The 11,841-nt window shown below is 38.2% G+C and overlaps 1 protein-coding gene across 1 annotated transcript; it reads right to left on the bottom strand.

Moving 5' to 3' along the window:
- Positions 1 to 2,116: 2,116 nt before the first annotated feature.
- On the bottom strand, positions 2,117 to 11,269 carry LOC109476332 (glutamate-gated chloride channel-like). The gene is made up of 9 exons (XM_019777255.1): positions 11,070 to 11,269; positions 6,920 to 7,011; positions 6,146 to 6,210; positions 5,825 to 5,924; positions 4,831 to 4,963; positions 4,258 to 4,340; positions 3,748 to 3,882; positions 2,782 to 2,999; positions 2,117 to 2,460 (listed from the first exon to the last, which is right to left on the bottom strand). Exons 1-9 carry the CDS (start codon positions 11,105 to 11,107, stop codon positions 2,146 to 2,148), a joined length of 1,179 nt encoding a protein of 392 aa, XP_019632814.1. The 5' UTR covers positions 11,108 to 11,269; the 3' UTR covers positions 2,117 to 2,145.
- Between the last annotated feature and the right edge of the window lie 572 nt (positions 11,270 to 11,841).

Here is an 11,841-nt window from a genome sequence, read left to right as displayed (position 1 = left end):
TTTTGTTTTCAAAGAAGGCTTCGACATTGGAAACTAACAAGGTTGGCTGGGAGGGGGTATAGGCCGGCTCAGTTACCGCATCGAAGCGCCACCCTGCGGCAAGGAGCCGTACTAATGGAGCCTATTCTGATCGTGGGGCTGGTAGAAGTTGCGAAAATTGAATATTTTCTTTATGTTTTGTCACAAGAACATCAACTTTCAGCCACCTCTATGTAGAGACCTTTTTTTGGTTTGGTACGTTCTATCTAGAAAGAGGATATTTGGAATTCATGACGATACAGGCTGCTCACCGGCTGGGAAACCAAAGAGAACAAGAAATCGAAAATCTCATGGCCCTCAAATATGCTTTGATGAATTTCTTCTTTGATTTAGTTTAATCTATTCATTATTGCAAAATTCTCACTGATTCTGTTTTCCCACTGACTCCGACAAAAACGCAGACATGCATATGGTAGAAAATCGAAGAAATTTTGGGGGCTTCTTGGAACCTTTGGCTTAACTTTATGTCGGCCTAGCATATGGTAAGAGCTTCGGAAACCTAAGCAGATACGGTACAGAGATATGCATTATAGAAAACAAAACCTCCACACAAGGAGGTAATACAAAGTGCAAAGAAATTGCTTCTTTGTTATAAGTTTTAAAAAGAAGAACGTATGCTGCTCAGGTTTGACATTATTTAAAAATGAAAACGTATGTACGTAGGTCTATTCTGCAAACAAGCAATGATTTCATATTGAATGGAATTGCTGTAAAAACCGTAATGATATTGTTGAGGTGTATTAAAGGGAATCCTGCAAATTTTGTACAATGAAGGAATGATGATGATGATTCGCATTGAAATGTCTTAATTATAATACCAACTCCGACTAGCTAAATTCCGATACAGTGTAAATTATTGGTAAATAGTTTTAAAAGATATTGGTGAAAACGCTGACGATATATAACTTAAAGGTAGCAGGTGCTGTCTCCTGTTAATTTTTTTTAGTGAAGTGTGGACTGATTTCAAATTAACATGGACTTTCTTTCAAGGATCATGTTTAGGAATTCAATATTCAGTACAAATGTAAACAATGTAATACTATGTTGCTATGTAACACATCATCGTTGGTAGATAAATTATTACCATTGCTCAATATTTATGATGCACGCCAAAAAAGCATAAAAAAGTTAACTACGATGATTACGTAGTGAGCCGGTTCATTATTTCACTTTCACCTGCGCATGCGCTGTTTGATGCGTTGTAGGTAACTATTTACAAGTAAAAGGCCTTTACCTTTGACCCCACGCATGCGCAGTCGAAACCACTCATAGAAGTGCTTGCTTCCAATTTATTTTCTTAGTACGAGCTTGTGAGAAAGGTATTAGTGACATTGCTGTCTTAAAAATACAGACAACGAAAACTATACGCAATTTAAAACAATTGCGAGCAATTTTACAAAGATACCATAAGTGCTAAATTACAAGCCTTTTAATTAAAGAACCACCCCCTTTATTTGCATTGATATCTTTATATACCTGTACCTGTATAGTAAGTGTACCTCTTATGAATATACCCATACTGTGTTTGAGAATACTTCCAGATACATGTAATAAATGATGGGGCTGAAATAATATGATGTCAATATCATGCAACAAAACAATAGTCTGGTAGTAGAATGGATTCTTTTGACTTCTAAGGCTGTACTTTTGAAGGTACATGTAGTAAAAGTAACGCATCACTTATTGTGAAATTAGCTACCTGGAACCAGTTCAAGATTAAAAACATATTTGTGGAACAATTTGTGTTACTATCTTTTAATAATCATGCATGCCTTTTTGATGTTTCATTATTCAAGTTGCAACACCGATACACATGGAGCACTTCTGATGTATTCTGTATCTTAAGCAATTAGTGGGTTCACCATTTACAATTACTAGGTGCAAACTTACAACAATTTCAACTACAAGGTTTAACAGTTACGTGTTATACTTGAGTAAGAAAATGAAGACTTAAGATGGTTAAACATGGTAAATAAAGCAAATAGTTTACTTCTTAGTACAAATAATAACAAGACGGTTTTGACCTACTTCTTAGAACAATGACAAGGGATAACTTTGTTAAAGTCAAAGTTAACGTACAGTAGTAACAGCTAACCCGACATGAGCCTACTGCATGGAGGAAAAGTACGACCAGTAGATTATGTTAATGAGCAGGTAAAACGCCGGAAAGAGAATACGGGAGATGACGTCAATCCTTCCCGACATGCCGCTGAGTTTCCGTCCAGGCGCGGCCTGTCCGGGCTTCACGAAGTCAGTCATCGGGATGGTCTCCACGCCTCCCTCGGTCCTAGCCACGCCGTCCTCCGAAGGATGTTGGCCCCGGTCGTGAAGGAACGCAACGAGAGCGGTTTCGAGGATGGCGAAGAAGATGTATGTAGTATCAATTCCCATCCATACGTCCAAAAGCGTCATATAAGGGACCTGTGTACAATTAAGAAAGTTTTCTTAGACCTTTTTTGGTCTTACATTCTATTTCAAATGGCAAACGTATTCACTTAAACATTTTGAATGTCTGGTTCTTTCAAAATGATTCATCTATGAAACCCACTCTCATTGAAAGTTTTCATTCAAACACAATCCAAAACTCCACTACATGTGCTAGATAAATTACGGCAATATTCCGACATTTCAAGTGAATATATGTCTAACCTTCATTAACGTATCTCCTTTTTGTATTGTATAAATTCCCTGTATTGTATATAAGTTTTTATGATAGTATAAATGTATAATAACTAAACATACATTTGACAGCAGCAGAACCCTGGGTAGTAAAGCCAGACCGACGTGACCGAGAAGAAGGAGGATGCCGGTTAACATGCGCGCATGCGCATAACGCCAAGGTAGCCAAAACGAGGTCCAGGACGCGATGACCAAGAGCATGCTGGGTATTTGGAACATGGTCACGTGACCACCCACGTGACGTAGGAAGGTCAGAGAGGTCACCAGCTTCGTGTAAGAACCTGGCAGTAAGGCAAGGATACTAGTCAGAAATCTAGAAACAATTCTATGACTAGAAAAGTAACACATGGTCTTCTCCAACATACTACTGCGCTGTTTATACTTACTCAAAGTCAGATACATTCAAAGGTATGGTGAGCAAACCCTCCAACTTTGTTCTGTGTAAGTTAGCACATAGCATATTATAACAAAGGTTTATTTTTACATCTGCTACATGATATAACAAAACACCACAGGTTAGTATGATGCCAGACGTCTGGTCCATGTCACTGACTTTATTTTTTCAGAGAAGAAGAACAAGAGGAAGAAGAAACTGAGCAAAAACAATATGTTTTCCTTCTACGAACCTCAAGGTAAACATAAGAAGGAATCAGAGATTTCAGACGTAATAATTTTATATTTAAGGATTTCGATACCTTTAAGTTCACGGAAGGTAATTCTATCCAGTATTACACTTCCAGAGAGCGCCCGTTGGGTTACTTCTACTTTTAGGCAACATCACTATCAATAAACTGTCAAAATTATCTCCTACCCACCATGCAACTGAAAGCTATTAGAAGAAACAAAATGACAAACCCAAAACCCAGACCCCAAAACTATAAGTCCTTAAACATTCTTTTGAATTCGTTTCCGGCCCTCCCATGCATGTCTACTTAACTTCAATTGTTATATTTCATTTTATTTTATGAGTGCAAAATAAACAATAAACAAAAGCGACAACTGTTGATGGTGAAGTTTGAGGTCACTGACCTGTGGAGAACATGTCTGTTTGATATGAGGTGTTCACTGTAGGCGCGCTGAACTGTGGGATACTGACGGCAGGTTCCACACTGATGGGGTCACCGTCCATCCACAGTAACACAATGTCATTTGTTGTAAGTGAATCTGTTAGTATTAGACAAAAAGGAACATTATCCAGGTACATATAATATGCATACATTGGTAATATCCAGACTAAATACATAGAAAGTATTCAATGTGACTACAGGGTCAATGCCATTTTCTAGACTAGACTACAACTGTCTAAACTAGACTCATCTTCATCGTGCCATATAGGAGACTTAGTATTTCATGTGCAGTTAATAGCATGGATAGGGTTGGGATTCAGTATAGTAGTGAATTATATAATTAGAGTACTGGTAACAGGAAAACGCTATTGAAAATCATAGTTATTTACAACCTAAGTACACTGTGACTTTCGTATACAAAGATAGCTTAAAATCAACACCTTACTCAAATCCTACTTAAATTTGTACTTACAGCTCTCCATGTTAAACTTGCACACTTGGGTGTCAGCTGGAAAGTATCGCAGGTTCAACGGGCACCGGACATCAACAGATACACTAAAAATGGGTTAGGTAGACGTCATTAGAGTGTAATATGTAATGGCCACAATATCTCATCATCATGAAATTTCATCTGTGTTGGTAGCAATCATAGTAAAATGTTGAACTTTATGTCAACACAAAGATTACACAGAGATCAAATTTTCAGCGACCACTGTCGCCTTCATCAGGATAATTAATGACCAATCACTTCACAACGTGATCTCGTGAGAGTTGCGGTTACAGACACGTGACCTTATTTACACGAGACTTTACGGATACGTGACACAAAATATCTCACTCAATGTCTAGACTTTTAAATAAAATTAAGAAAACTGGTCGAAAGCTCTAAGTAAGAACATTTGTGTTAGAAAAAAGTTTTAACTTTAAACAAAACTGAATCTTCAATATCTATTTTCATTTTGGAAGCTATCCCTTGAACTTTTCGAAAAATGTTAAGACATAGTTTTCGAAGTTTAAGTACCTCATTTAAGACGGGTTTTCTTACCGTTGGCTTAAGAGAACTCTTCCGTTTGGAGAAATGCGGATCATGACGTTGTCCTTGAAAATGTCCTGAACGAAGCCGTCCACGAGGTTACTGAAGAACAGGTCAGGAGTCCAGACCAGGTCTATTTCTTCTCCTGAAAAAAGAATAGCATACATTAAGAGATAGGGGATTTCTTTTAACACAACCAGTGAATCTCACCTTGCTGACGTTTCGGTGTCTGTCAGACACCTTCTTCATAGCTTCTGACTGGAGTACTGCATCTCGCCGCTATATGTAGCCGATGTAGGTGGCGCTTTTGCGGCGAGAACACTATCCCAAACGTGGCTTAGTTTGTACCCCCCCCCCCCCATCTTAAGTTCTACCAACCTGATGAAATTATTTTCGGAAGAATAGCATACATTATTTATCAGTTATCTGGCCGTAACATCATAAGTGGTGAATAATGAAAAACGTGTTTGGTTATTGGAATAACCGACTACTTTTGGGCCGTACCTTTATACAGGGTACAGGGCACTAACAGTAGTGTTAAGACATGTATCATTTATCTATTTATCAACGTATTGTACTTTATTCTGAATAATTTTGTTTGAAAGTACAACAGGTAAAAAGGTATAAATAAAATTCAAACAGAAAAATACTGAACATAATTTTTGACACCCGTGTAAGACTGTAACCCGTGGCAAATAACTGTGTCAATTGAATAGGCGATATTATAATAACGTTAATGTCCCGCTTTATCCTTGGTGTATATGGTGAGACAATCCCTGTTCATTTTCTACATGTAACCACAAGTGCGCTACGTTCACTCGATGGTTTATTCGGTGGTTATCGCACCTGACCAGGGATTACCGCACTATATACACCAAGGATAAGGCGGTACATTAACCCTTTATAAAATACGTTTTAATTGTGTTGCTTAATACAATACTGTAATCATGTCAGTCACAAAGAATGAAATGCTGTTTTGACGTATTGACATATCTATTTACATTACCTGAGAGGCTGACAGACCGAGCCGACATAGAATCGTTGCTCAGAAAGCTGAGACGGTCGTCTTGCCAGTATTGTCGAACATACATGGTAAGGGTCAGTTCCTGAAAAAATGTACCATTTAGTTACCTGTGCGACTGACTTTCAAATGTTCTCGTTTAAATTTATGAAAATATTTTCTTTTACTAGTATAAATACCAGCTCATCCAAAGCCAAATTTTGAAAAGCAATGGATTCTATTTTTTTAATTCATTTTATATTGTTTTCCACAAAGGCATTATTGTTCATCATAACAATACACTGCTCTTAGATATTAATGTCTTACCGGTTTAAATCCGTCCATGACAATATCGGTAATATACATGGACACCTTTACTTCAACAGGCGGACCTGTATGAACAGAAAAAAATATATTCATATGGTTAAGTACTGTGTTTTAACACACAATAACTTCATTATACAGCAATTTTAAACTGTACAGATAATGGCATCTACTGGTACATAAAGGTTTGTTATTATCATACCGATCATAAATTGAATGCCCAGCGATTATGTAGGTGGGAAAGTGAATTACAGTAGCAAAATGTTGGTGTGTTTATCAGTCATACACTATTAGGCTACACCAAGTAATTCTATGGGTGACGTCCTAAGGAAACCCTAAATTTATTGCAAAAGCACGAAAAAAAACAAGAAGGACTACAAAAAGCAAGATGCCTAGATTTGAAATATACTAAGGGATGACAAATGTTAGGACACAAATTTAAAGAGAGGACACAGTCTAACAACCACTAACATTTTTTGGCCATGAAAACAACAATAAGTCAGTGGAACAGCAGTTGTCGTCCTGTCTTGTTCCTTTCTTTTAATCATATCTTCAAATCCCTTATCCCACTGTCGTGAATCTTTTACCAGAAGTTTTTTCTGGGAACAGGCCAAAATCGAAGCACGCGCAAACGTCATCCCTAAAAATTCATTGGTGTGGCCTAATCTATATGAAAATCCTTCATATTCAATTAGATTCTCTTCGGAAAGAAAGGATCGGAAATAGGACAAAGAAGTCCACAATGGCGTGTATGAATGTAAGACTAGTATTATATACCTCCATATCCAGGTCTCAATATATGCAGCTCATCACCAAAGATTTCAATCACATCGTCAAAAGTCTTTGTACCCTGTGCCGGTGCCAGTGTCCTAGAAAAAAAAGAAACAAGAGTTCCACGATATCATACCTTCGCCAAATCATGTTTACTTAACCCTTATGGTGGACGAATTATGCATTTTTACTCATTGATTTCACACATACGAGCCTCATTTGCAAAACACTAATCTTCAAGCATATCCTAGGGTGGCAAAAGACAGTACACACAGCACTACCAGTGGACTTCCTACTGTAGTGATTTCACAACTGTGTGGCCCAAGGGCTACTGAACTGTAGATGGGCGCCGCCCTATACACCACATAGTGCGGGAAGGACTTCAAGTTTAACTGTTAACATATTTCACTGGCCCGATGCTTGCGGTCTCCTATATTTGACATGTACATGCGTGTCCTTGCTAGAGAAGTCAGGCATGGCTGGACACTGTAATTTGCGACGTGAAAAGTCTTTGATCCCCCAAAACCACTTAATGGAGGACATGGGCATCAGGGACTTCCGGAAACTGTTGAAAATCGAACCGGAAATATCCATGATGGCTTTAGATACTGATCCTAAAGGGGCCAATCGTGGCCACGCAGTATCCATTCGCCAGATAGGGTCCATACGCCACCCAAGGGCGAATGGGTAGTACTGCCTGCCCCAATTTAATACTGTCTTTTGCCAGGCTAGGATCTGCTTGAAGATTATCGAAACACCCCCATTAAGAACACTGCACGATTGGCCCCTTTAGGATCAGTATCTAAAGCCATCATGGATATTTCCGGTTCGATTTTCAACAGTTTCCGGAAGACCCTGATGCCCATGTCCTCCATTAAATGGTTTTGAGGGATCAAAGACTTTTCACGTCGCAAATTACAGCGTGCAGCCATGCCTGACTCCTCTAGCAAGGACACGCATGTACATGTCAAATATAGAAGATCGCAAGCATCGGGCCAGTGAAAGATGTTAATAGTTAAACTTGGAAGTCCTTAACGCACCATGTGATGTATAGGCCGGCGCCTATCTACAGTTCAGTAGCCCTTGGGCCACACAGTTGTGTAAACACTATAGTAGGAAGTCCACTGGTAGTGCTGTGTGTATAACTCACATACTCATTCTTAAATGCTGAGTGCTAGTATGTACCATTTTAAACTCTTACTAAGGATCAAACTCATGACGGAATACTTAGTTATCTTAGGCACCCAAAGCGATTTTAGGGGGTAAAACTGGATTTAAAAAGTAAATTTTTGTTCATTTTTAATGTGGTAGATATCTTTGAAGCAAAAATTTGATGTCGATGGCAGAAAACGTTTGCTTGTTTCGCATCGTAGGTTGGATCTAGCTATTTATGGGTGGTAAAAAGGACTTCTCGCATAGCTTGCTATTTTAAACTCTTCTGGTATGAAATGATGAGGGAAATCTGCTGGGAATTAGCAGTAAAATATAAAAAAAGATTTTATCATCCAGATCCATTTTTTTATTTATTTATTTCAATCGGCCCTTGGTCCGGTACATCCAGCATGTATTAGATAAGATCTCTGGTTATTTACTTGAGTGTATGTAGGCCGATATGAAAGCACATTATGGCAACAAGCCCTTAGGGACAGCAATTACTAACTCATGTTTCAGACATTTAATCTTACATAGTCTTAGAGGCGTGCTTGAGGGTGTAAACTATCGTTTACCAGGATTAAGATGTACATTCTTTAGACTCTGAAAATGTGTTCTTGTTTCTTTTAAACCCTGTGGTGTGTTCATGATCATTATACCGGAAAGCCGAACCTTCTTTCAATCATTGTTATGAAAGAATAGACCGTCCCCACTGCTTAAAGTTAAGGCGTTTCTCATTCGTTGCACGATCTTGGCATGATAAGAGGCTATTCTTAGAAAAGTTGTGGACGTGTTGTACAAAATGAAGTTGTATAAAGCCTTGGTTGGTTCTGTCACATGATATGTGCAGCCTTCTTAAAAACCGTACGACAACAAATTCCTAAGACAACTTACGGTGAATATAACTACCTCGTTACCGACTAAATGCCCATAGAATGTAACTTAGAAGTCTTTCTTATATGACCCTTGGAGAAAGATTTTTTTTTCATTTACAGTCGACATTCTTCCTTGTACGTAGGCGATTGCTCGATAAAATATCCGAGCAATGTTGTGGAGCTACACACTTTTCAAAAACCTTTCATTTCAAAAGTAGGAATCTTTTGTTTCGTTATTTTGAGATCGTACGTATCTAGGTATTATGATATTAAAGTTTCATTCATCATAAAGACCGGTTTCCTGTCGTTATTGTCTCGTTTCTCAATCGGTATGGACTACTTTCATGACAGTTGCTACGCACGTGTCATGGCTGCTAAAGGATGAATTACACAAAGCACACGCGCGACACAATAGTCCCAGCGTGACCGAAACACCAAGAAAAATAGTAGGCGGAAATTATCTTCAGTCCCAAACAATAATTATCTTCTCTAAGGGCTGATTATCTTGAAATAAACGTGTTTGAAATCAAAAAGCAAGTAATTTTAAATATTCATGAGCTTTCTGTCTAACACAGTACGTTTTATCCGGAGGACAAAAAATACTACATAGGAAAATTAGGGTGGGCCGGAAAAATAAACTATGACTACGCGAGGTTATGGACGGTTCATTGAGAAAATCTCATGAAATTCAAATTTGGGCTTGCCCACATGGTAAGGCCTAGGGAAAATATGCTGTGTTTCTAGTTTCCCGACTGACCCTAAGGCATGAATTTGTCGACCTGACACTGGATTTCAAACCCTTTGAACTGCTATGTTACTCATTTTCAGAGGAAAATTTTAGAGTAAATTGTATGAAATGCGTGTCCCCCCCGACAAGCAAACGAGACCTGAGCCTTGTGTATTTCAGTTTCACATCGTTAAACTGCTTTTTTTCTGTTGATTACTTCAATTGAAATACAAAAAAGGCAAACAATCCTTACCTATTTTTAAAACTAAGACTGAAATCAGTAACACAACATTTATTTTTCTTAAACCTATGTGTACATACCAAGCCGTCTTTTGACGTACTGTTTTTCCCTCCAAATAACGTTGCTATGCAGTACCAGAAAGAATCCTTTTCTATTCTTTTCCTAGTCAGCATGTGTTTTAACAGTGAACAATAGTGATTGCCCTACTTTAACCTTTAGTTCGCTGAGGGGTACTTACTAGTCTCGTATCATTACAGGAAAGATACCTCTTGGTCAAACTAGGGCCAAGGCTTGGGTTCCATTCAAAGTCCAGCTGTAGTTTTTGTGTTACTGCTCTTTTGTTGGTTTTTCCGGAAGAGTGAGTCAAAAATTAAAAGTGTCACTTTCCGTTTCACGGTCGCCAATAATTACGAATATAAATCAATCTAATCGGGTATTAATTGACTCTAGTAGCTTTCTTGGAACCAAATGTAACAAGTAGATGTCACTGACATACAATAGAATGAATTTTCTAGAACGTGCATGAGACACTAGATAGAAGGCTTATAAGAAAACACCAGCTGTCGATGAAAAGAAATTGAAAAGTCCAAACGAAATTGTGTTCAATTGTGGGCTCTTAACGTTTAACAGTTTGTGTGACACTTCTTATAATGATAGGCTTATTTGACTGAAATCTAGGCTAACCGTTGTTTATCTTGTACAAAAATGAATCTACCCGAAGAATGGGTCTGACCTAAAATGATCTTTGTACGAAAGACATAAAAAGCAAAATTTTCACACATAGCCTTCATTAGTAACAAAATTACTGCCCTCCACAACTGCCATAACTAATGCTTAAACTACACATCACTTTTCTCTCAACTTAGATGATCATCGGTAAAACAGAACATTAAGGATATGGGAATGTGCCTCTGCTATCATTGCATGTAACACTATAGTTGCAAATAAGATGATAAAAATTAGAAAAGACGTTAAACATACTTAACCAAACGACAGAAGGAGGAGACTAAAAGCATGCTTGTTGCATATCTCCTCACTCAAGTAAATGACCATATAACAGAAGATTAAGGATATGGGAATATGCCCTGCTTAAACTCTGCAATTATTGCATGTAACACTTAAGTTGGAAAGAAGATTAGAAATAACGTTAAATATACTTACCCTAACGACAGAAGTAGAAGACTGCAAGCAAATAACATGGTGTCCTCCCTCCTAGTCCTCAGACAGACACTGTGTGGCGTAGTTCTAAAACTGCTGGCTTGCTGTTACACAGTAGTACTACCGTCCAGGCGTGCCCGCACGACGACAAGAAAAGACCTGGATATCCTTCTGCCGACATTAAAAGCTTAACCGGGTCAAGAGTCAGCTTTTAAGAGACCTCCAGTGGTGTACCAATGATCTGGAACAGGGACCAATCATTGTTGTCCAGGGCAAATGCAATCAAACCTCCAACCAATGGGGAAAAGATAGACGGCTTTGCCGGGTGATCTCATTATCTTGAGGGTAGCTGACCTGGTTTTTTCCAACCAGACAGCATTGTTGAGGACATAATGAATTCCTGGACACAATACTACGCTGATGCTATCAAGCAAATGACTAAGTCGCGTGTATTTGAGTCATTCCTACATCAGCTTTGCTGAGTAAGGTTGTAACAAGATCTTTATTCCAGTATCTTTAAGATAATCTTTGCACTTTGCCACTAAGCCCTCTAATGTACATGTACAACCACCTGATGGATACTAGCCAATTATAGTGTTTAGGTTTCAACGAGCAAGTATGGGTCACGCAATATCAACCTGTTTTGTATTTTTTTTTTAATTTCATCTTTATTCAAATTTTACCTTATAGAATTACACTTAGGTACTGGCAAGCTAACATAACATATACAACTTTTAAATTATATTTACTCACTTATCTACTACATACTAGCACG

Source organism: Branchiostoma belcheri, unplaced genomic scaffold (assembly GCF_001625305.1).
Source record: "Branchiostoma belcheri isolate BF01 breed outbred unplaced genomic scaffold, Haploidv18h27 scaffold37, whole genome shotgun sequence".
NCBI classification, from domain to species: Eukaryota; Metazoa; Chordata; class Leptocardii; order Amphioxiformes; family Branchiostomatidae; genus Branchiostoma; species Branchiostoma belcheri.
This window is presented reverse-complemented; position numbering and strand designations above follow the sequence as displayed.